We start from the raw sequence: 26380 nt of genomic DNA on the forward strand, positions 1-26380 counted from the left end.
GTCCCTACAGCGGAGTGGAAGCCGCCCTCTTCTTCTGCTTTCATAGGTGGGATGCAATAAAAATACATTTATATCCGTAGCATCATCTTCCATACACATAACATGGCCTAGCCAGCGTAGCCGCTGTGTTTTAATACGCTGGACTATGTTGATTTCTGCGTAAAGCTCGTACAGCTTATCATTAAATCACTCCCCCATCTGATGTTAGCATGGTGTGAGTGTAAGTGACTTGTAGAGAATGATTTTCGTTTTCCGAGAGAGGACTTCAGTTTTCAATTGCCTACGTAGTCCAAAGTAGCATTTATTGGTAAGAGTGATTTTTCGATGGATTTCAAAGCTGATGTTGTTGCTTGTGTTAATGCTGGTTCCCACATAAAAAAAGGCTTTTACTATTTAGAAATTATGGGGTGCCAACAGTGGCGTAGTTGCGAAGATGCAAATGCGCTAACTTTTTGCTTGATGACAGAAGGTACTTCGTTCCGTCCTCATTCACCATCAAACTCATCTTTTTTGCTTCTTTTTCCAGTTTGGAGTGAGCAGACGGCGAAGATATTCAGGCCGATGATATCAATGTCGTCAGAATATAGAATATTGTTCCAGAGCGGTTAAGTTCTAGAGCTTGTATTCTCCAGCATCAAATTAAAGAAATCGGTCGATAGGGGGTTTTTCTGTCTGAAATCTCGTTTCGAGCGGCTCGGAGAAGTCCTTCCAAATTCTGACTGAGCTGATTTTGCACAGCCGTATAAGTTTTGCGGGAAAACTAAATTCAGACATAGCCGCATATGAGCGCTCTTTTTCGTGCTGTCGAAGGCGGCTTTAGATTTGGCGCATAGTGAAAATCTGGTAGATGATATATTTATCAGGTCTGAAGTCGCACTGATAAGCCCCAATCAGCCGATTAGCTGTGGGCTTCTATCTTTCGCACAATATTGACAGAACCTTATATGCGATACAAAAAAGGCTGATTCCGTGATAGTTGCCGCTTTTTGCAGGATCCCCTTGTTGTGGACTTGGCAAAGAACACTTCGATTCCAATCGTCGAGCAATCAATAGTCCGACCATATTTTGTATAGATTGATGCATGCGCCTTACCAACTCCTCGCCACCGTATTCGAAAAGCTCTGCAGGCAATCCATCTGCGCCCGCTGCCGTGTTATTTTTTAATCTGGTTATTGCTATTCTGACTTCGTCAGTCGGATGGGGAAACATTAATTCCATCATCATCGATTGAGGGCTTCTATTCATCATCTTCTCTGGGTGTTTCCTAGCTCTCTCTATTTAGGAGTATAAAGAAGTGTTCCATGTAACCAGGTCACCGTTTTCGTTTTAGAGGAGTTTTCCCCTCGCTTAAATGTTCTACCTGTCTCCAAAATTTTTGGTGGATACCAGCTAAAGTTCCTCACACTCACGCTTTTCTGCCTTCGCTTTTTTCTTCCTGTCTCCGCTCGCTGTCCTTTTCAACCCGTGGTAGCGTTCACCCACTCTTCTTGCCGTGTTCGCTTTTGACGTAGCTCTGTAGGCAGCGTGCTTTTTTCGGTTGTAAGGCGGCTTCGTGCCAGTTGTTTTTCTGGAGCTGGCTATGACCATGTTTCGAGCACCGCCGAAGTCGATCAGCCTCCGTTCATTAGATTTCATTGTGGAAGCTGAACTTTCCGACCGTAGGGCCAAAAACTTATCTTCTTCTCTTCCTTATTTCGTGACATTACAAACGTAATTGCTTCCCAATTTCTTTGAACTGTCAGTCAACACTAACAATAGAAAAAATTTTAAATCTTGGTTTATGTCTCTGATCTGGACGTTTTAAATAACAAATAAATTAAATATTCTAACAAAAATATTTAGTTAGAATGACTGGCCTTTGGCAAATAACAAATGTATGTATGTACTACAAACTAGATCTTTCCTTTCTCATAGATGCAACTAATATTTACATCCACATATGTATGTATGTAAACAGATTTATCGTAATTATGTATTCATCCAGCCATATCGACATGTTGAATTTTTGAGCTTGGAAAGTGTACGTGTGTAGATATTTCAATAACAATTTAGATTTATATATGTATGTATGTACGTATCCATAAATATTAGGGGGACTCATTTAACCTAATAAATACCTAATAAAGTGTGTAAACGTATAAATTTATCTAGTGCGTAAACGAGCTGTCAAATTTTGTATGAAAAATCATTTACACAATTTGTATAAATTTACGCCCACATTTCATGGTGTAAACGCGGTAAACTCAAAGGAATGCAACCTTGCAGACATTCCAGCAGGCATTTTCATCACAAATCTCCAACATCAGCAAGTCATTTATAAGTTTATCTTAATAAAAACGCTTTAGTTTTGATTTTTCATTTAATCTTGGCATTTTTTAATTTGTATAACAATCAAGCAATTTTAATAATACAGCTGATCGACAATTAAGTTTATCAAGAATATTACCAGGTGCGTTCATATAACTGCGCGTGTAAATGGATATAATTTTACACCTTATAAGTTTATGTGCTTTAATGAGTCCCCCTATTATAAAAACATATGCGCATACGAGTATTTGGGTAAGCATCTTATTAAAAAGTTAATTAGGTAAAAGTTCTGACACTTGCTAAAAAGCATGCACTTAATCGAATAAGCTAAGTCAGGGCCGCCATAACCTGCTTCATCAAACCTAGGCATTTACAATTGGAGCTAAAAGTTCCGATATATCATTTTCTGGCCTTTTTAAGTCACCCCCATTTAGTTTAGCAACGTTTCAAAATTAAAATATTTCATTATTACCAATACAACCTAATGTTTTTTTTTATTTCAATGAATTTCGTATCATTGAAGTTTTTAGTCTGTACAAATTAAATAAATTTAACAGCAAAGTGTGCACATTACAGATACATAAAATGCATACCGAGTCTTTTGTAATATAAATCAATGGTTTTTAGAAATGGCTGTGCTCATCATATAAAAACGGTTGCATAAAATTGAATGAATAGTGTTGTTCCCATGGCGACTTGTACTCATTTAAATATTCGTCGAAACGTTGATTTACAGACAGCTCAATAGCTCAGCTTTAGCTCAGCTTATATGTATGTATGAAGGGTTGAAGCGAACAACTTGGTAAACACCCATTTTTGCTCTTTTTCATTGCGCAAATATCAAATCTGTTAACTGAAAAACAAAAAGAGCTTTGATCTATTCCATAATAAAATTGGAAAAATTTATATGAGACATTTTGCCGCTTTTGCTGAATATACTGTTTTGATTTGTTTGCCTCGCGAATCCTCGACGTGAATACTGCAACTAATTAATTTTTTCAACACACTTTAGGTTTTATATTCCGTAGTTTTTGTAAATTAATATTTCAAGGAGACAACTCGAGCAATAATTTTTAGCTGTGTTTGTTCAACTTTTCAGTGTACAACATTTACTTTTATTTAGCTAAATTGTATACAGATAAATATGTTTGTTTCCTTATTCACATTTAAACTAACGACTAAAATCAATGAAACTCGCAGTACTCAAGATGCGAGGTAACGTGCAAAATGAACCAATAAAATGCAAATCAATATTATATAACATAATATTCGCTAAACGAGAATAGGCAAACCATAAAATATAGCAACTTATTTTTATATTTTATTTAAAAAAAAAATGCGACAAATGTTCGTAAATATGTGTTCACGTAAAAATGTGATATGTCGATTATATAAGAAACGCGAAAACAAAACAAAATATTTAAATGTTTATTGCGCTAACTATTAACAATTAATCATTGTGTATATATGTATGTACCTACTATTATTATATATTTTTTATGTTTTATCGCTTAAAAAAGTTTTATTATTACAATCCAAAATATTTATCAACTCACCCAATATAGAATTTATCTTTGTATTTATTGTTAATAACGTATCGCGGCTATTTCGTTATGATTTGACTCAAAATTGGTTTAAGGCAAAGCGGAAAAAAAGTTTTATATTATTTAATTTTTTGAAAAGTGTATTGAATTACAATAGAAAACATGACGACACAATTAGACGAAATGCAGGAAATAAAGAGAAAGAGAACAGAGAATGGTTATAAGAACTGTAATAATCTTAAATGGGCGTCAAACAAACGAAAAAAAATTTAAATAAATAATCATTGATGTTAAAATGTGATAGTAAAAATATATGTATCTATATGTAGAAGTTTCATCAAATACCACCTCTAACCTCGCTCAGAAAACCCAATTTCAAAATAGGATAGAAAATTCTTTCAAATCATCCTACATACTACGTATGTATGTATGGGTGTAAATCGGGAATCATGATGAATGCTTAGCGGATGGATGGTGAGAATTGGTGTGAATGAATATATTGCTTATTTGTTTTTATTTAATTGTAACGGCATAATAATATGAATTTTTTTGGATTATATGGAACAAACATAAATAAAAACCTGGTAGCAATTGGCGCGTTTCGACCTGATCGCCTAGTACTTGATAACTTACCAAACGCACCGTTGACTTTTTCCGAACCACCCAACATGTTGACCTCTGAAGATTTCTGATCATATTGTTTTAAGATACGTTCAATCCATGAGTTGATTAGACTGATTGGCAGTTCATTGATCTTTTCGAAAGATTATTTGAAGCAAAAAATTGTATTTCAATTATATATTTTCAAAGAGTGTGAAAGTTTCGTTTCTAAAGCACAATTACCATCAACAGAGGTGCAACATGTGGCAAATATATCACTCTATAGTTGTGAGCGCCGAATGGGACCAACGCAATGTTAAAGAATGAAGCTCCTTAGGTGCCGAGATAATTTCGAAACATATATTTTTAAGTCTATTTAGTTCATATTTATGCCACAAAAGTAACAGCTTGACGGGAATTCAGCTCCGACGAGCTTTAGATGTAGGTTCTTCACTTTTGAATTGAGAACTAGTTATTGGTTCATCACTCGAGGGTCTTTATTACTTATTAACCACAAAAGGGAATAGTCAAACCCTCATTCATAGGCAGCGCAAGAGCAACTAAATACAAATGAACGTGAAAAAGAGTTACGTAGTGGTCAATCCAGCAAAAAATACAGCTAAGTTAAAAAATTGGAGTCAAATGACCGTCTTTTAATCCTTAAAAAAGTGGGGCACATATGTATACTTATCCCCCAGGAATAGATTTTTATAAGGTTTCCTTTTATATATATGGAAACAGCCAGTTGAAATTTACTCACACATTATATGCTTTCAATTCGGAATGTCTTACCGGTCAAACTATGTAAATATGCAATATTTTTTCCTTGTAAAGTATACAAATTAAGTTAAAGTTCGAATTGGTTCTTGATTTCTCTTTAAAAAAAATATGGTATAGCCAATTTTGAAAAGATTTTTATATTTTATTTGAAATTGGGAAGTGAATTGGTAACTCACAGAGTGAGGTGATTCCGACGTCCCACCCATCACTTTTAGAAAATGGTACCTTTTCGCGTAAATTACATTGCTTTCCATAGTTGGGAGTGATGCACTCAATTTTGATTGTATTACATTTTCATTAGCATTACACTATATTGGAAAAATTTTAGTGCGCATTATTTTTTTTTTTTTTTTGTGCAAATTAATGATAGTGTCGTCGCCTTTCTCCACTACGACTAAATTTTATGTTTTTACTAGCACTCAGCTGAGTGAAAAAAATATGTATAGTTATTGTAAGTTTTCTATGCTCCACTCAAATGAGTGAAGCGAAATTTTTGTGCACTAAGCAGAAGATGAAAATGTTTTTACTACCAGGGCCCGAGTTGTGTTTTCCGTGATCGAATGGGCAATTGTATGCGAAAAGATTTTTTTAGGTTGGTTGATATAATGCGTGCAGAAATTAAGCGTTATGGAGATTAGACCCACGGCAGGGAACCTATTATTGTTTAATTCTTGTTAATTTCACCGTTTAGCTCCTGAAGTAAGCCTTGGGGAAAGTGAGGGCATTTTTTTCTTTTTTGGTTAAGGATTTAGGCATTAGTTTATGGTGATGCTACGAATTATTCAGAAGCCATGGTGCTGATTGTCTAGTCGAAGGTAAGGTAAGGAAGAAGAAAAAAGTAATGGGTTTGTTAGAAAAAAGGCAACTTATTTTGCTAACCTTGGCAATATTATTTGCAAGGCTTTAGTAAAATTTGACCATTTGGCTAGCTGGTTTCAGAGACTTTAGCTTTGTGTGCCTGTATTTAAGTATTCGCATTATCTTTGATCCACAAAGTATAATCTTTAAAGGAACTTGTAATATGATCATAATGATTGATTCAATGATCTTTGCTGCTGAATGAAAATTTTTTTAAATAAAATTTTTTTTTTTTTTGTGAGATGAATTATACTTTGTAAAGTCGCTTGGGCTAATAAAAAATACAATACATACTAGCAAATACAGAGATTTAAAATTGCAGTATTTCATCGTGGGAGTTTTAACATATTTAATGTTTTTAGTTAAATAAGCGATATCATTACTGTTCAAGTATGTACTTAAAAAAGTCTCAAGAACGACAATACTATTTTTTTTTTTAAATTTTAGCTTGTGCGTTGTAATAAGTTTTATAGAAACATAAGGTTGAACTTAATATCCTAATTACTTTTTTTCTAAGGTTTGCCTTGTTCAAAGTTTTTCATATTTATGAACTCAAGACAAGGAAGTTGCTTCAGTTTTTGCGAGGACATGAAATCAAAAGTTGTGCCCCTTTTCATATGACTTTTTTACTACTTCGTTGTTCTGAATAGCAAAGTTGAAAATTTTTTACGAATGCAATGGAAATAGAACACGCTACTAACGGAAATCCACAAATAAGCGTTGGCGTATAGTTCATGTGACAAAAAAAATTATAACATCATTATCATTAAACGTTTTTGGGAGACTTCGAAAAATTTGCCTTTAGCAAAAATATTTAAAAAGGTAGACCAAATTAGATACTTCCAAATTAGAGTTAAGCATTTGGTGCACTGAATGGCTCATATGTATGTATGTATATGAGAAGTATGACCATCAAAGGAGAGGATATCATTGAATATTAAATAAAGATATGTTAATATTTTCTTCACGTTGGGTATTTAACGTTCGATTTCACCCTTAATGTATAATTGCGCAAGAAACACTTTTTATTCAAAATGGCGCAAGAAAATGATTGCTAGAATATATCAAACCAAAGGCAAGCCATTCTTATTGGAGGGTTTTCTATGTTTCAATCAAGTATGTCTATGAAGAAAAATGTTTGTGCACTTAGCTAAAACTGAAGGCTGCTATTTAAAGCACTCACCATTCAACAGTGAGTAAAGGCTGGTGCATTAATACACTAACCCAACTCTGTTCCCGAGCTTTTCGATTTAAAAAAATAGTTATCGATCACGATACGTAAAACACGATGCGAGTCCTGTTCTTGACTTCATTAAATACACAGCGCTAATATCGTAGTATAATTATGTTTGCACTTGATTATACAAATATTGCATTAGCTCTTCGAACATATGCTTATATTTCTAGAAATTCTAGACGAGTTTCGCAAAGTTTTCATCAGATGTTTCTTGAAAAATTTCGTTAAAAGTTCATAATTTTTGGACAAGCTTCTTAAACTTTGTTTTCACATATCCGAACACAGCTCAGATTTGTGGGAAATGAAAATTACAAGTTAGTTTGTTTCTTCTATCAAACAAAACACAAATTCATAGAACTATACAAATTCATAATAATTCCAATAACAAAACAAATAATTAGAACGTCCTTAATTGAGAAAAGATACTGTTATATGAAATGTATAAACATGTAAAAGAAGGAATAAAATTTTTTTCTCATAGTTGTTGTTGTTGTTGTTGTAGCAATGCTCGCCCCACCTAATAGCCGCGACCGATCACAAATTGTCATCAATATCCTCTAACGGGAGTCCAAGGAAACTTGCCGTTTCAACAGGGGTGGACCATAAGGAAAGGGGTGTTAGAGGCGTTGGTTCCACATTACAATTAAAGAGATGGTTGGTGTCATGTGGGGACACATTGCAAGCGGGGCATACGTAATGTATGTCCGGGTTGATTCTGGATAGGTAAGAGTTTAACCTGTTACAGTATCCAGAACGAAGTTGAGCAAGAGTGACACGCGTTTCCCTGGGGAGTATGCGTTCCTCTTCCGCGAGTTCTGGATATTTTTCTTCAAGTACTGGATTCACCGGGCAATTCCCGACATAAAGGTCCGACGCCTGTCTATGGAGTTCACCAAGGACCTGCTTGTGTTTTTCCGCTTCATACGGCTGGGTTCTCAGGTGCCGTATTTCCTCAAAATGCTTACGGAGATGACTCCTTAGGCCCCTAGGCGGTGCTGGTTCGTCAATCAGATGTCTGTTGGGATGCCCAGGTTTCTGGGTATTCAACAGAAACTGTTTGGTCAGCATCTCATTTCTCTCCCTGATGGGGAGTATTCTCGCCTCATTATGCAGATGGTGTTCTGGGGACATAAGAAGACAGCCCGTGGCGATTCTGAGAGCAGTATTTTGGCAGGCCTGTAGTTTCTTCCAGTGGGTAGTTTTTAGGCTTGGCGACCATATGGGTGACGCGTAGCACGTAATCGGCTGGCTAATTGCTTTGTATGTGGTCATGAGCGTTTCTTTATCTTTTCCCCAGGTACTGCCAGCAGGGATTTGAGGATTTTATTACGGCTCTGAATTCTCGGAACAATTGCGGTTGCGTGCGCACCAAAATGTAGATCCTGATCAAACGTCACACCCAAGATTTTGGGGTGTAGGACAGTCGGTAGCGTAGTGCCATCGACGTGGATGTTCAATATGGTCGACATTTGGGGCGTCCATGTTGTAAATAAGGTCGCGGAAGATTTAGTCGGTGACAATGCCAGGTTTCGCGAGGCGAAAAAACTGGAGAGATCAGGGAGATAGCCGTTTATTTTATTGCATAGCTCATCGATCTCTGGGCCTGGGCCTGTGGCCATTATTGTGCAGTCATCGGCGTAGGAAACGATTGTGACTCCTTCCGGTGGTGAAGGTAGCTTAGATATGTAGAAAAATTAAACAAAAGTGGGGATAGGACACCACCCTGTGGCACCCCTTGTTTAATTCTCCTTGGTTTTGATGTTTCGTTTCTGAATTGCACCGATGCCTGCCGACCACCCAGATAATTTGCGGTCGACCTTTTAAGACATGGGGGAGGTGTAGACCCTTCCAGGTCTTGCAGTAATGAGCCATGGTTGACCGTATCAAAGGCTTTTGATAGGTCTAGCGCTACGAGTACTGTTCTATGGTGGGGGTATTGATTCAAACCGCAATTTATCTGGGTGCTAATGACATTTAGCGCGGAGGTAGTGCTATAGAGTTTTCTGAAGCCATGCTGATGAGGGGCTAGCTGCAAATGTGCTTGGAAATAAGGGAGCAAAATGGCTTCAAGCGTCTTTGCCACTGGCGATAGGAGAGATATCGGACGATATGACTCACCTACGTTAGCTGGTTTCCCAGGATTTAGTAGCGGGACCACCTTGGCCATTTTCCATTTCTCGGGTATGGCAAAGGTGAAGAGAGACAGGTTGAAGACATGCGCTAAATATTTGAAACCCTCTTTCCCTAGGTTTTTAAGCATCGGCATGGCTATGCCGTCTGGGCCCACTGCTTTGGATGGTTTAGCGCGACCAATGGCGTCCTCAACCTCTCTAGCGGTGATGGTGATTGGTGACGCGCTGAATTTGTGTTTATGTGCGTGTCTATTGGCTCTCCGTCTATCTTTGTCGACCGTAGGATGCATTATATATTGTCGGCAGAAAGCGCTCGCGCATTTTTCCGCATCCGACAGCACCTTATCGCCAAAGGCGATGGAAACTTTGTCTTTGTGCTTAGTCGGATTCGATAGGGACTTTACGGTGGACCAAAGTTTACCTACACCGGTAGAGAGGTTACAACCTCTTAGGTGCTCTTCCCATTTCGCCCGCTTGTGTTCGTCCACAAGCAATCTGATGCGTTGGTTTATATCCCTTATTTGGGGGTCGCCTGGATCAAGCTGTCTTATAAGGTCGCGTTCCCTCGCTAAGCTCGCGGCCTCCGCCGGGAAGTGGGGCCGGATTTCGGGAATTCTCCCGGCGGGAATGAAATGTGCCGAGGCGGATTCAATGACCTTACGGAAGGCACGCTCCCCTTGGCGGGCATCAGTCGGGATAGGGAGGGCAGCAAAGCTGATGTCTGTTGCAGATTTATATTCTTCCCACTTTCCTTTTTTGAAGTTTATGAAAGTGCGTTTTCCGGTGACGATGAAGTCGGCGGTACGCTCGAGCGAAATAAGTATGGGCAGGTGGTCGGATGCCAATGTTACCATCGGCTGCCAGTTGACGCAGTTAACGAGTTCTGCGCTCACGATTGAGATATCTGGCGAGCTATGACAGCTTCCTACCATACGTGTGGGGGCGTCTCCGTTTATTGTGCAGAACGTCGTTTCTTCTATTTGATCCGCCAACATCTCACCCCTACTGTCCGCCCGCAAGTTTGAATGCCATAGGTCGTGATGGGCATTGAAATCGCCTAAGATAATGCGATTGTTGCCAGTGAGTAAGGCCTCGATTTTAGGGCGGTATCCACTGGGGCAACAGGTGACAGGAGGGATGTAGATGTTGATGATTTCTAGATTTGCATCGCCTGACCGGACAGATAGGCCTTGACGTTCTAAGACATTGTCCCTGCGGTCGATGCCAGGATCAAATATATGATATTGCACAGAGTGGTGTATAATAAACGCGAGGCCGCCTCCATTTCCGCTCTCGCGGTCCTTCCTGTGGACATTATACCCAGAGCAGGTCTGCAATGCAGATCTTGCTGTGAGTTTAGTCTCTTGAATCGCAGCAATGCGGATGTTGTGCCGCTTCATGAAATCGACTATCTCCGTAATCTTCCCAGTTAGTACATTACAGTTTAACTGCAGAATTCTGAAGTGCATGAGGGGTGACGCCGCCACTCTAGGGGTAAGAGACGGCTAACTACGCCTAGGTTGTGGAAGGCCAGGACGCAATTGCTGTTGTGGCCTTGGGACTGGGCGCCCTTGGGCAAGCATTGGGGTACCCGGATGATTTGGGTTTGCGACCTGGCAACATGGCGCGATGAAACCCGTCGAGGGGTTGCCGTCGCGGAGACCAGAACATCTAGGAAAGTGGCACCACCCAAGGCAGGAGCTGCATTGAGCGGATGTCGCAAACCTATATATTCTGTGCTGGCAGACGATGCAAACGGAGGTAGGGACTAAGAGTCTGTTTCCCTGACCTGCACGATTGCTGCCAGAAAAGAGGGGGGGAGAAGAAGACGGGGGCAGGGGCTTATGCTCAGCATTGCTACCAGCTCTACTACGAAGGTAGTAGTTATGAGTGGTATCAGCTGTTTGAGTTGTTGGCGCCGTGGGGCGCGAGCAGCAGCGGGTACTTGTTGTGGCTTGCTGAGCAGCGAGGCTGCTGGAAGGTAGTGGAGGGGCGCTTAGGCGTAGACTACGGGACGCCCTTGGGCGTGAGCAGCAAGGAGCCACAAAAGATTTATAAAAGTTACGTGGACGTCGGGTTTTGGGATCAAGCCCAGAACAACCTGTCCGATGCAACCATCCCTTGCACGAGACACACTGAACAGAGTATGACCGTCCTAAAAAGATTCTTTTCTGGCAAATGCAGCAAAACCATTTCTCAGGACCGGGGTCAGGAGACGGACCCGGATTGGGTTCGATACCTTCCCGGAGTAAGAGAATATGTAGCAGTCCTGCTGCAAGGAGCTGCTGGGAGGATGACAATTTGTGGGAGGGACGAAACAAATTAAATGGGGTCACACTGAAATGACAGTCCTTGGTCGGGAAAAATCCCGAGTCGCTCCGGTACATAGAACCGACTGCCGATAGTTGTCAAATACTGTTACTTTGAAAGTGCTCACAACCACGGTGTTATAATTTCTTCAACAGGGCTTACGTTACTTTTTTAAACAGCTTTCTTAGTAGTCTAGCTCTAAGGGCAATCCGTCAAAATAATAGCAGTACTTAAGTGAGTGCTAGTGTGCTAAGCTCGTAAGGATTTCTGAAAACTTTTTTTAGAGAAAGTTTTTGCATTATTGGTAAAATTAATAAAAATAGATAAAAATTAAAACGTCACATTTCGTAGACGCGTATACGTATCATGTTTTCTTCCATGAGTTTCCTTGTTTCCCATTAATTTAAGCTCATTTAAAATCATTTTAGCTGGAACTTTTCCGAAACTTTTGTTATCCGAAAAAGTTTTATAATTAAACTACCCTGCTCCTCCGTAAAATGCTCCCCGAGCCCCACTATAAGAGAACAATTAAGAATTTCTACTTTAACTTTGATCTACTACTGAGAAAGCTGTTCTGTAAGCCCTGTTGAAAATTACAACGCAGTAGTTGTGGTGGCGCTCTCAAACTAACAGTATTTGATAATTATGCGGTTTGTTCCCTGACATATTTACACATTTCTAATATTATACTTCATACTGCTGTTACTTTGATGGCAGTTGTATGATTTAATTTAAACTTTAAAGCCCATTATTTAGTAACGATATTTATATGATTTTTTTTTTTTCAGATATATCATAAAAATTTAACACAATAGCTGATTACTTTTTATCACAACATTTTGGAAATAAGAAAAATTTGCCAGTATAGACAGCCTAAAGAAAAGGATAAATAACTATTTTATTATCTTGTGCAAATTTGTATCACTATCCACTATCACTTTCCAATAAAATCAACAGTGAATATTAAATTGTCTTTTTATACATAAATTTGAATTAAATTTACCTATATTTAGTGCAGACGCATTTTCTGTTTGCAGTATAATTCTTTTATTTTTTCTAAGTTTTCCAGCGCCCTCACAATTTAGGTTCTGGCTACTCCCATGTATACAGTCGCTTATATGATGCATGCATGTACTATATGAGACCAACAACGTCTATTATTATATTCACATTACGCCACAAGCTCGAATTAATGGCGCAATGTGAATGTAAAATAAGCCTCACTTGTAGAACCTATTGTCTCAAGAGTTAATTTTAAAATTTGATAAAATTGTATTTAAACTGTCATGAGAAGCTAGGCTGAACTGGCCGGTACGTGAGGAGCTCATTTAGGTTGAATGAGTCCATAGTGTTTCATGAGAAACTATCTCCGAGTTAAATAGTTAACTCATCATTCTGCAGGTAGGTCCAAATGTGAAAACATTTTCGTATCTGGGAGTCTATAAAAATAATAAACTGTGCTAAAAATGCATAATTTCAATTGTCGCACACATAAATTTAAATAACTTCGTATCCAACATATCGACTGCTGATTGAAAGAACGCTACTGTTCGAAAATTGTTTCCAAATAAATTGACGGAGATAAGGCGTTCTTCGACTGAGTCATGGATATGTATGTAGTTCGTTCAGCTTTGAAAATCTGTTACTTCCTACAACTATACGTTTTTTAAACGTGTCATTTTAAAGGGGTTTCAACGTTTTTGTATGTATCTACGCATGTAACTTCTTTTACAACCTCATTGTTAAAATTTAAAATTCGAAGAAGTTGAATTTTTAAATTTCTTATGGCGTATGTAGAATTTATGTATGTATGTACATAGTATGTTATGTTGTATGTGTACTTTGTTATTTCGTTGCTTTTAAAATTCTACATTTATATAACAATTAATATACGATCCCATTTAATTGAGGTTTCGAACAATACTGTCATTTCATAATCTATCATTAATTTCATCAACATTATTAATATAGTATGTTTAGATTCTAATCTATTGGCAAAGCCTATTTTATACTCATACTATGATGAATCGCTACCTGCAGCATCTTCTATTATGGAATTAAGGTCAATATTAAATGAATATTCATACAAATTGGAATAACGATCGCGCTCCTTCCACGGTGACCGATGATTCATATATAAATTTCTTTTACTAACACGAAATATTTGACTATCTTTTATAGATTGGTCATCATCACAAGGCTCACCACCACCACCAAAATCACATTCTCGAATAGTTAAACGATTTGTTGGTGATTTTAATTCAAAAAGTACATCTTGATGTTTATAACGTTGTCGCATCGGTAATGGTTGATAGCCGCTTATATTTACTTTTTGTGAATCAACAGATTGTGTTGATTGACGACGCATACTACGAATCTTATTAAAAGGATAATTGCGCATCAAATTCGAATCAGTACTACGTTGTGGTGAATAATATTTAAAATCGGTTGGCGCTGGTAGCTGTGGTGCCACCGTATGTATTGTCGTTAGAGTTGTAGAACTGGCTGAGTGGGCCGCTGTTGCTTGTAGTTGTAAAGTTGATGGATGCTTTGTCGCCGTTGTATGTAAATTCGCAGGTATTGGTGTTGTTAACGTGGATATGGGTGAAATCAAAGCATCATTAGGTGCCGCTGTTATCGCTAAGGATTGCACTTGTGATGATGCTCCGGGATATACTGGTTGTAAATGTGGAGTTTGACGATGCAAAAGTGGCAGGGGTGAACTGCCTGCATCAAATGCAGGGGAAAGTGGTAAATGTAGCGATCGTTTCAAATTCAAATGGTAGGAGGATATGGCGGGTGAATGTATGATTTGTGGTGTCGCTAATGCGCTGTGGGTTTCGTGAAGAATTTGTCGTTCTGGTTTTTGTTTTAGCAATCGACTTTTTAATTGGTGAGTAGTAGGTGGTAAAAGTGTTTGCAACGAACACTTCTTATATTGCTGATTACTGCTGTGTTGCCGCTGTGACTTACCGTTTTGTAAATTATCATAACTTCTAGGTCGATAAATTCCATTGCTGCCTGCCAAAGTTGCCGAGGAAGGATTGGACTGCAAACATCGCATTTATGGTAGTGCCCAATATCCAGTCATTGTGCATGTTGTGCATAAAATTATACTAACGTTAGTTCCATTTATATACAACAATAAAATAAAATATGGATGTACAAACCAGGAACCCAAGCAGCCTTGACTTTTATAATAAAAACAATGTTTATAAAAAAAAACACAAATGTGATTTATATAGTGTTTTAGTCAAACATTTGATATTTTTCGCTATATACAAAGACCCCTGTAAACAATTACAAAACTGCTCCGCGAACAAAACAAACACAAAAGGCGCCAAAGGACAATACTCGAGGTTAATGAAATACCATGTTCAAGAACAACAGTGTTAGGTATGCGGTATGTGACAAGCTTCATAGAAAGGTCGACAATAACTTTGCTCAACAATCCTGATAGGTCACATTACCATTTGGAATGGATTGGATTTACTAAGTTCTGTTTTAAAAGTTTTTTCGAAATTGCAGACATTATAAGTTTAAGTAATGTTTAAAGAATAAAGGATGTAATAGCGTTATTAACATTTTAACAAGGATGCCCGGCTTTGCTCGGTATGCATATACCAATCCTTACCATTTTAATTTCCTGCAAACATCCTTCTGTTGTTGTTGTAGCGATAAGGACACTCCCCGAAGGCCTTGGGGAGTGTTATCGATGTTGATGGTCCTTTGCCGGATGCAGATCAGGTACGTTCCAGTACCAAGTCCGACCGTCTCGGGAACGATTTGGTATGACCACATGCGACCTTCCAGGCCATACCGCCCTCCCACCCCCTAGATCCATAAGGAGTTCGGGGTCGCCAGAGCCTCGGCTGTTAATGAATCAGTGTTCGCCACGAATAGATGAGGTTGACAATTGGGTTGGAGAAGCTATATATTGCGCTGGCAACCCCTTGAATATATTTGGTATTTTAGTCGCCTCTTGCCACAGGCGTACCTACCGCGGGTATATTCTAAGGCCTCTAACCCGCTGGAGTACCTCCTTCTGCTCTCTTACTGTAACTCTATCCTCTCTCTGCTTTCATCTCTGTTTCCTTCTCCTTCCTATGTTCTCTCTCTCCCACTCTTTTCAATTCATTCTCTTCGTTTCTTTGGAGTTTTCCGCAGTAAAAACTTATTTGGGTGGAATTGTAAAAATCATTACTACACCTTTTCCAACTATATTTGGGAAAAAGGCAAAGGCGACGTGTTGTGGACCGAAGATCCTGGGTTCAAACCCCGGACAAAGTAAAATCGAAAATTTAGAAAAAAGATTTTTCAATTAGAAAATAGTTTAAGCTGGTCGCCCCTCGGCAGAGATTTGCAAACACCCCAATGGTATTTATGGCATGAAAAGCTTCTCAGTGAAAATTTATCTGCCTTGCAGATGTCGTTCGGAGTCGGCATAAAACATCTAGGTCCCGTCCCGCCAATTTACAGGAAAATTAAAAAGGAGAACGACGCAAATTGGAAGAGAAGCTCGGCCTAAAATCTCTTCGGAGATTATCGCGCCTTGCATTTCTTTTTTTTTATATATATACATATACTTATGTATATTGAGAAGGAAAATTTTGTTAAAAAAATAGATCGCTCGTTTTATTGTAAACAGAACTAATCCAAAATTTGAACTTTTTCCAGAAAACGCAAATGAAATTATATTTTGTTCCTACATTCTAGTTATAAAAATGTGATTGAAAGACAGCCATGCTGGTAAATTTAGGTCTGTTGAGGCTGACGGTAGAGTGCTCGTTATAAGCTATGCAAGGAGAAAAGCAATTTTTATTTTCATATATTTTACGAATAATTTATTTTGTTGCTTTCGAATAATAAATAAACACAAACCGAAACACTTGTTTTCATTCAGCTAACTTACATAATATTTTTTTTTGCTTGGCATTTAAATAAGAATACTATGAGTTTTTGAAAAAATGGTCAGTCGGAAAAGTATTCAAAAATAAATTATCTGTACAAAATTTATTAAGGGATAATATAATTTAGGTATGGGGTATCATAAAATCTCGAAATCTGAAATTTTTGATCATCTGTTTACAATAATATATGTACATATCCTCCATATCGCACGTTTTATTGTATATTTAAAATTTCATTTTCGAGATTTTATACCACAAAATAGCCGACTGGTGCGATTATATTCCATATAAAGTAAACTGCAATAGATAAAAATGGCTGGCATACCTGTCTTTGAATCTCATTTCTAAAATTACGCTGAATGAAAAAAAAAAAATTTAGGGCCTCATTCTCTATTACGAAACGAACGTTCGTTTCGCCTCGGAGACGAATCGCTAGTATATTTGCACTATGTTAAAGGCCGTGCCACAATGACATTTTTCATATAGATGCGTTTAACACAAGCTTATGCATTCCAATAACATCGCCACAATGAACCAAGATGTTGCGTTTGTAAATATGAAGGAATTTCAGACTTGGCAATTTAAGTTTCTTTCGCTTTGCCCATTCACATACAAAATTTCGCGAAGCACTGTTGTAAACCTCCCTATACAACAAAAATACTTGCTAACATATTTTGTGTCGTATTCGATTGTTATATTGCAGTTTTTAATTGTAAAAAATGTTAGAAAATTTACCAACCAGTGGGAAAAATAATTTCACTTGCAAAGTGTGCCAACACCCTTAGCCAAAGAAAATGTCAAATTCTTCTTCTTATGATTTGCTTGGAACAAAACTGGCAAGTTGGCTACTTTTCAATATCAGATGGCGCCAGTGTCGCTCATTCTACCATTCTCCATAAAAATACGTGCAATCTACTCATAATACATAAGCATGTGTTAAACTCATCTATATGAAAAACTGGTTATGTGTCGGAGCTGTAAATGATAGCAACATATAATTTGACAATTGCTTTCGCCTTTCTGATTGACATAAAGTAAGAAACGTAAAGGCCGAACGAAAATGATAGATAATACCATTGCTAGATGAAATCGTTTGGAGGCGAGTAGTTCATCTGAGCTATCGTTCGCAATACAGAATGAAGCCCTTAACTTTCATTTACATTTTTGTGAGTTATGTATCTGAGAGGTTTAATACAATGTTTTTTGTCTTTTTTTTTTAAGTTGGCGCTTTGTAATGCACTCAACAGTTTGGATTTAACGCCGAACTAATGAGCATACATTTTGTATATGTCGGCGTATTTATATGAATTGTAAACCTTTCTATGTTGCGTTAGAAATAACTTTGTGTATTAAATGAATTTATTTTCAATCCAAGTATGTTGTGAAGATATTTTTCTCACTGTATCAAAGTGAATGGTTGATGAGGTTGTCATGTTTGGGTTATAGGTAGCGAGGTGAAATCTGATCGTTTTACCGAGTGTGCTCCTGTCACGTTGCAAGTCAGTTAAGAAAATATAAAATTATATTGGGATCATTAAAGAAAAGGACGTTGAAACGTGCAGTAGTTCATTGCGCTCAACTATGGAGAATATTGATAACCTGGAGCAAGCACCTTCAACAAAGGAGAGTTCTCCCTATTCAAATGGCGCTTTTGAACATGCGCCCGCATCAGAAGTGGGATGGATTCCGCCTGACCCGAATACGCAATTACGAAATATTTTAGAATTGCAAAATAGACAATTTTTGGAACTAGTAAAATCTTTGCAGGCTCCAAAATCAACGGGACATGCGGAGAGGATCTTTCTGCCTAAATATAATCCTGACGTTTCAGGAGCAGATCCAATTTCATGGTGTTCGACAGTTGATATGGTAATAGCAGATAATCCTTTGGTGGGGAGTGCCTTAATTATAGCCCTGAGTAAGTCGTTAGAAGGTTGCGCGTCGCATTGGTTGTCGCAAATAAGTTATCCTGGTATCACTTGGACACAATTCAAAGAATTGTTTATACAGCGGTTTGAGGGTGTTGAGACTTCAGCAGCTACAATTGTAAATATATTAAATGGTCATCCAAATGAAGGTGAGTGTCTCTCAGTTTATGCAAGCCGGTTGGTTACGTCATTGATGTCTAAATGGAAAGCAATGCCTGTTGAAGAGATAGTTGTTTCGGCGATCCTTGCACATACATCCCGTTTTGACGCTGGTTTGCAACGTTTAATATTCAGAACAAATATCAAAACACGTAATGAGCTTCAACTAGAGCTTAGGGCTTTCACGTTTGGGAAAAGGAAACAACATTATTTTGATAATCCTCTGGAAATTAAAAAGAGCAAGTTAATGTCGAACGTCAAATGCCATTACTGTGGAAAAGCTGGACACAAAATTACTGAATGTCGTTCGAAGAGGGAGGGAGGGAAACTATTACCCAAAATTAATCAACCTTCAAGTGGCTCGTCAACTGAAAAATGTCGTACGTCGTTGGTTTGCTTTAGATGTGGAGAAGTGGGTCACATTGCTTCGAAGTGCTCAAAAAATAGCAGTCAGATTTCAAGTAACAGTACCAATAGCTATGAGAAGAGGGTTGATATATGTAATGTGGCTGAACCAAAGGGAGTATTGATCCAGGATGGTGAGTTGTTCCAATTTTATTTTGATTCCGGTGCTGAGTGTACGCTTTTAAAGGAAACCATATCAAAGAAGTTTACGGGGAAAAGAATTAACAATGTAGTTGTGTTAAAAGGCATCGGAAATGCCTCCATATGCAGTTCTTTGCAAATATTGACTTGTGTAAAAATTAGTGGATTTGTTCTTGAAATTTTGTTTCATGTAGTTCTTGATAGTTATTTAAAATATGATATTTTGGTTGGCCGTGAAATTCTTAGTCAAGGTTTTGGAGTAACGATAACGTGTAACAAATTTGATCTTTTTGAAGAGAAAATTGCAAATACTTGTTCTTATGACTCGTTTACTGTTAATACCGAACTAATTGGAAATGATAAAATTCAGTTAATGTCGCTACTTGAAAAATATTCAAAATATTTCATAGATGGGTTTCCGCGTTCTTTTGTATCTACTGGTCAGTTAGAAATTCGTTTAATTGATCCTAGCAAGACTGTGCAAAGACGTCCGTATAGGCATAGTGAGGTAGAAAAAGAGGTTGTCAGGAATAGAATAGTGGGATTATTGGAATACACAATTATCCGACCCAGTTGTTCCCCGTTTGCCAGTCCTATCCTTCTTGTAAAGAAGAAAAATGGATCTGATCGCCTCTGTGTTGATTATCGTGAGCTAAACTTGAATACGGTATCCGATAAATATCCACTGCCTCTTATTTCAGATCAAATAGCTAGATTACGTGGCGCCAATTACTTTTCTTGTTTAGATATGGCAAGTGGCTTCCATCAAATTCCAATTCACCCTAACAGCATTGAGCTTACAGCATTCGTAACGCCGGAAGGTCAGTATGAATTTTTAACCATGCCTTTTGGGTTAAAAAATGCGCCGTCCGTTTTCCAGCGATCTGTAATGAAGGCCTTAGGGGATCTAGCTTATTCTTTTGTTATAGTATATATGGATGATATCCTTATTGTTGCTTCGACGAAGGAGCAAGCGTTTGAAAGATTGAACATTGTTTTAGATACTTTAACACAAGCCGGATTTTCGTTTAACATTACTAAATGAGCTTTTCTGAAAACTAGTGTTGAATATCTTGGGTATGAAATCAAGTCTGGAGAAGTTCGACCAAATTCACGTAAAATTCAATCATTACCTGCTTTGGCCCCTCCTAAGTCTATTCACCAATTGAGACAATTCATAGGCTTGGCTTCTTATTTTCGGAAATTTATAGTTAAATTTTCTCGGATTATGAAACCTCTTTATTTCCTTACCTCAAACAATAATAGTTTTAATTGGAAACCTGAACATGAAGAAATACGCCAGAAAATAATATCCGTATTAACAAACAAACCAGTTTTGACTATTTTTGATCCGCAGTTTCCCATTGAATTACATACTGATGCTAGTGCCGATGGTTATGGTGCTATATTAATGCATAAGATTAATCATAGATCACAAGTCATTGAGTATTTTAGTAAGCGAACTTCCTCGGCAGAATCTAGATATCATTCTTATGAATTGGAGACATTAGCTGTAGTTAACTCCATTAAACATTTTCGGCACTATCTGCAAGGTCGTCCATTTGTAGTTTTCACAGATTGTAACTCTTTTAAATCTTCCCGCACCAAATTAGATTTAACCCCGAGAGCTCATCGCTGGTGGGCATATCTGCAAGCTTTTGATTTTGTTGTAGAATATAGAGAGGGCAAGCGTATAGCACATGCGGACTTTTTCTCTAGAAATTTGTTGCCTGAAAATAATGAGGAGGTTGAGAAAGTGCCGGAAAAACGTGTTAATCTTGCGAATATTTCGGACAATTGGCTTCTTGCAGAGCAACGAAGAGATTCGGAAATAGCTACCATTGTTAAGAAATTGTGTAACAATGAACTTGACCAACATGAGTTAAATACGTATGAATTGCGAGCTGGTACTTTATTCCGGAAGATACAAAGAAATGGGAAAACCAAATGTTTACCGGTTGTCCCTAGATCTTTCAGGTGGTCAGTCATAAACCATGTTCATGAGTCTGTTATGCATCTAGGTTGGGAAAAAACGCTTGATAAAGTTTATGACTATTATTGGTTTGAGCATATGTCGAAATATGTACGGAAGTTTGTTGAAAATTGTATAACGTGTAGAGTGTCTAAATCACAATCAGGCAAAATTCAAGCAGAGCTTCACCCGATTCCAAAAGTCAGCATTCCGTGGCACACGGTGACATTGATATCACTGGCAAATTAAGTGGTAAAAATGACCTTAAGGAATATGTTATTTTTCAAATTGACGCTTTTACAAAGTATGTTTATTTGCATCATACTATAAATATTGATACTGAAAATTGTATCAAGTCCCTTAAGTCATCCATATCTTTATTTGGTGTTCCTTCTCGAGTTATTGCCGACCAGGGTAGGTGCTTTGCAAGAAAGGGTTTTCGAGATTTTTGTATTGCGCAAAAAAATAAAATTGCATTTAATTGCTACTGGTGCGAGTCGCTCCAACGGACAAGTAGAACGGGTCATGAGCACATTGAAAAATTTTTGACTGCGGTTGAAACAAGTCAACGATCTTGGCAGGATGCTTTAGGTGAAATACAACTGGCATTGAATTCCACGACCAATCGAGTTACAAAAGCTAGTCCATTAGAATTAATGATCGGTAAAGAGGCGCGACCACTTGGTTTAATAGCAAGTAGTACTGATGAATGTAAAGTTGATGTTCAAGAATTACGAGATCAAGCTGTTAAAAATATTCAAAAAAATGCATGTTATGACAAAAAACGGTTTGACAAAACTAAGGCCAATCACCACATTCCACACAAAGTTGGAGATTACGTTTTACTTAAGAATGAGGAAAGACATCACTAAACTAAACTAGATCCTAAGTTCAGAGGTCCGTTTTTGGTGGTAGAGGTTTTAGAAGGAGACAAATATATTTTGAAGTCTATAAGTAGTAAAAGAACATATAAGTATTCGCATGAACACTTGAGGAAGTTCCCAGAGGGACAAGTTCCTAATGAGTTAAGCATAACTGAGAATGCTGAGAGCCTATTAGCTGAAAATGACGTTGAACCAGACGTTAATGAAAAAGGAGAAAACAGTCAAGGCGTTGAAAGAGACGTCAATGTTGTTTTGGTCTGAGGCTATACTATATCTATTAACTGCAAGCTCAAGTGAAAAAAAAAAATTATAATAAATAAATCATGGCGAGTGGTGTTGTTGTTATTTTCATCATACACCCGAGGACGTGTGATTGTCAGGAAGGCCGTGTCGGCGTATTTATATGAATTGTAAACCTTTCTATGTTGCGTTAGAAATAACTTTGTGTATTAAATGAATTTATTTTCACTCAACACGTTTATTCGGCTGTCTGGCAGTTCTTTGACATTTTAAAGTGTTGGTTATGAATGCTATTTTTACCTTTTAATATAATAGTGAAGTGTGAATCACAATTTAAGAAGTTTGTTTAAAATTTAAGAATAAATTTGCATCACTCATCTGACGGGCATATGTTTACAACGTATCAGAATCGCCGCAAGACGATTTTCGGTTTCTGATGGATCTTAATCTTTTATATATTTTAAAATAATAAAAAAAGCAAAATACTAAAGTATTGATTAGAAAATTATAAAAAGTTCGAAATATTTCCAAAAAAATAAATTTTTGATATCGCATACAACCGCTGCTAAGCCTACAATGCCTCCGCCTAAATCAAAACTTTATTTCTTATTGTCGTGCACGAATTTTGGCTTACCTTACTATTGGAAAATTACTTCTTTTTTCCATTCCTTTATCTCACTCTTCCTTTTCCTGGGGCTCTTCTTCTCTTTCTCCCTCTCCCTCACCCTACCCTCTTGTCAATTTCTATAATACTCATATCGTAGGGCGTATATCATAATGTAGGGCTACCGAAGGGTACACGTTTTAACTTAGGTCTAGAGACTCTAGTCACCCAGCAATATTCGCACACCTACTAACTTTAAGTAAAAACATTACATATTGGTACCCTTATTTCATTTGATACGATTATCATTAAAAAAACAAAACAATCTATCTAAGAAAAAATTAAGATATTGACTATAAGAAAAAGTTAAGATGTTAAAATGTTAAAAGTCCCCTTTAAATACCCCACTAATACCTTTCATTGGAAACCCATTTCCCTAAAACTTGTCCAATGGTACCCCTGGTCCTCATTTAGGTATATATACCGGAAACGGATTGAGATATCGCAATAACGGTCATCATATTGGACGTACAGATTCTGGGGTTATGCGGCAGTTACTCTCGAACGTACGTACCAAAAACGTGTCAGCTGACACGACCTATCTTATGAGTGTGCAATGTAAACGAAAACTCACCGACGTGCAACGCCCGTACGTACGTAGCCCGGAACGTGGAAATCAAAACAATTTTGATTTTTTCCGTAAGACCGTGTCAGCTGATCGCTCTCTCACTAGACAGAGTTGCCTAGTAAACTTTTGTGCGCTAATTTTTGACCGTTTGAAGTTTTATGCAAAAACACGTAATTAAAGTTTGAAAAATTGTGAAAATAATTCGAAATAATTATGTAAAAGTGCAGATTATAAATATGTAATCTATTTATATTTATTTAATATTAATTCCAGAATTTACAACATCAAAAATTAAATTGGAAAAAGTTGATGTTTCCATAAGCATGCATGCAAAATGGTCAATGGCAACAGTGCCCAGCAAAAACTGCCTAACGCATTCACGTATACAAATGCAAAATCTTCAGCTGTCATCTCCTCTACAACAAAAACAAGTTTGTTCTGGCTATGGCGGAACTATACCAGGTGGTACCACGGTGACCACTGATTTGTCTTTTTTTAATGTGATTTGCTACATCAACTTCCGGCGCATTACGATTTTGACATTAATCCCTCGATTTACAAAAACAAAGTACGTGTATGTTTGTAGCTATGTCACCATGCTACCACCTTGTATGGTTCCGCCATGGTTCTGGCTGAATGTCAGAGAGGGAAGAGGATATATCATTTTTGCATTATTGTCTATTGTATGCATTCCCACTCATTTGTTTTGCTTTCTTGACAGATTGCACGCGTCAAAAAATATTAATAGTATTTAAATTTAATTAATGTAATACTGAAACTTAAATTGAATTAAAAAAAAAATAGATGCCACCGCTTCTAATAGTAGAAAATCCCTTTCTGGAGTTATACTAAATAAAATTAATGCTGACTCTACCAAGGGATCGTCTAGTAAAGTGCAGATGCAATTGGCAGTGCTAGGTCTGTAGCAGTAACTGGAGCCCACAAACGCCACGAATTCCCAGAGTCTTCTGATCAAGAAAACCAACAATAACCGAATAAAAAGCGTAAGTTGCTGTTGAACGGAGGTATGTATTAGTATATCTCCACAATATACGAACGAAAATTTTAATGCACGCTTAATATCAGAAAAGAACGATAGGGCTTCGTCTCAACCATATGATAGAAATGACCAACATGCACAGCAATACCGTCAACAGCAACAGCAGCAATTGCAACATCAACAAAATCAACGTTGGAATCGTTTATCCAATTATCAGCAACAACAACAAAATAACGATGCCGGACCATTTTCAAGTGTTTCTTCCAATCAAATTAATCAACAACGGCAACGTAAATTCAAAAAAGAGGTAGTACTACGTAAATCGTGTGAAACTTTTCAAGATATTGGTGGTATGGAGAAAACTTCAAAAGAACTTTGCGAATTATTAATACATATAAAAGCACCGGATATATATTTTGCTTTGGGTTTAATGCCACCTCGTGGTTTATTATTGCACGGACCGCCTGGATCTGGAAAAACGTTACTTGCGCATGCAATTGCTGGGGTATATATACATGCAATTTATAAACGTAAACCTTTATTTTATATATACTATACATTTTTTCTTTACAGCAATTAAATTTGCCATTAATAGATGTTGCTGCTACAGAATTAATAGCTGGCATCTCGGATGAATCTGAAGAACGTATACGCGATGTATTCGAGCAAGCGCCAATTTATGCACCTAGCGTTTTATTTAATGATGAAATTGCTGCTATATCATCGAATCGTTCGCTTGCACAAAAAGATATGGAACGTATAGTTGTGTCACAATTGTATTCCAATAATGTATTCCAAATTTTTAAATATTCATTTTAATAAAAATTTTATAAAAAAAAAATTAAGTGCTATTTTTTTCGTTATAGATGCGTTAGGACTATGGGATAAGTATAACAGCTAGATAATTTGTTATTTACTTCATTATATATGCATTAGGAATATCAGATAAATACAACAGCTAGATAATATGTTATTTATGCCATAACGCTAACGCATAGCTTTATGAAATTCGTTGCTGTATATATCATGTTATATATGGCATATGAATAGCATATTGAAAAGAGAAAAATATATGAAAGCTTAATACCAGAATTTAGTGAACGTAAAAGAGAAGGCTGCTCACATGTATAGAAAAATATACGTGAGGATTTGTCACTCTGTCTTAACAAACTGATGTAAAATTTTTGAATTTCTCACGCATAGTTTTTGTAGCACTACGGATAATTTAATGCATTATATAACAAGTAGCGTTCTAACTGGGTGCTTATCTGTAAACAATACACACACAAATATGTTATGTACATGTACACAGACGCACACATTGATTCCTATGGGCTTGAGGGTTCGGTCAAACGTGTTTCGTACGACAAACGTCCGTACGTACGGCACACGTCGGTGGGTAATTGCCGCTTTACCCGGGTCCACGTTTTGGTCTCAAAACCCTACGGTATGAAATATAGCTCAAAACCTGCTCGCAAGCCTAGCGAATATACGTGCAAAATTTTCTAAAAATCTGACTAGTTGTTTCGGCAATAAACAGAGATAAAATTGGTGAAATAAACACAATAAAGTTATAGGTCTATACTGGCGTCCATAGCAAAAAGGCAGTAAAGTTCATTTACTCCCTTATAGGAATTTTGATGACAATATATTTCTGTAACTTCAATTTACTCATTAACTTAAACATTAATCAATGAAAATTAAAACTTTAATATGAAATAAGATTTAAAATTGGTTTTAC

The 26380-nt window shown here is 37.3% G+C and overlaps 2 protein-coding genes across 11 annotated transcripts in view; one reads left to right on the forward strand and one right to left on the reverse strand.

Annotated features, from left to right (window-relative positions):
• Positions 1-26380, reverse strand: part of app (Palmitoyltransferase app) — a 108236-nt gene that overhangs the window by 11536 nt on the left and 70320 nt on the right. For 7 of the 10 annotated variants that reach the window (XM_067790825.1, XM_067790823.1, XM_067790822.1 and 4 more), the window contains one exon: positions 14742-14817. The exons of 1 other annotated variant lie outside the window; for it this stretch is intronic. In XM_067790825.1, the coding sequence (XP_067646926.1) occupies positions 14742-14817 (76 nt within the window). Of the gene's footprint in view, positions 1-2917; positions 3161-14741; positions 14885-26380 lie in introns of those variants that run through there. 2 more of the 10 variants (XM_067790826.1, XM_067790828.1) reach the window with 2 other exon arrangements.
• Positions 24371-25514, forward strand: LOC137253026 (nuclear valosin-containing protein-like). The gene is made up of 4 exons (XM_067789255.1): positions 24371-24664; positions 24726-25144; positions 25213-25428; positions 25506-25514. The coding sequence occupies exons 2-4, from the start codon at positions 24992-24994 to the stop codon at positions 25512-25514; spliced, it is 378 nt and encodes a 125-aa protein (XP_067645356.1). The 5' UTR covers positions 24371-24664; positions 24726-24991.

The sequence above is a fragment of the Eurosta solidaginis genome, chromosome 5 (genome assembly GCF_040869045.1).
Source record: "Eurosta solidaginis isolate ZX-2024a chromosome 5, ASM4086904v1, whole genome shotgun sequence".
In the NCBI taxonomy this organism is placed as follows: Eukaryota; Metazoa; Arthropoda; class Insecta; order Diptera; family Tephritidae; genus Eurosta; species Eurosta solidaginis.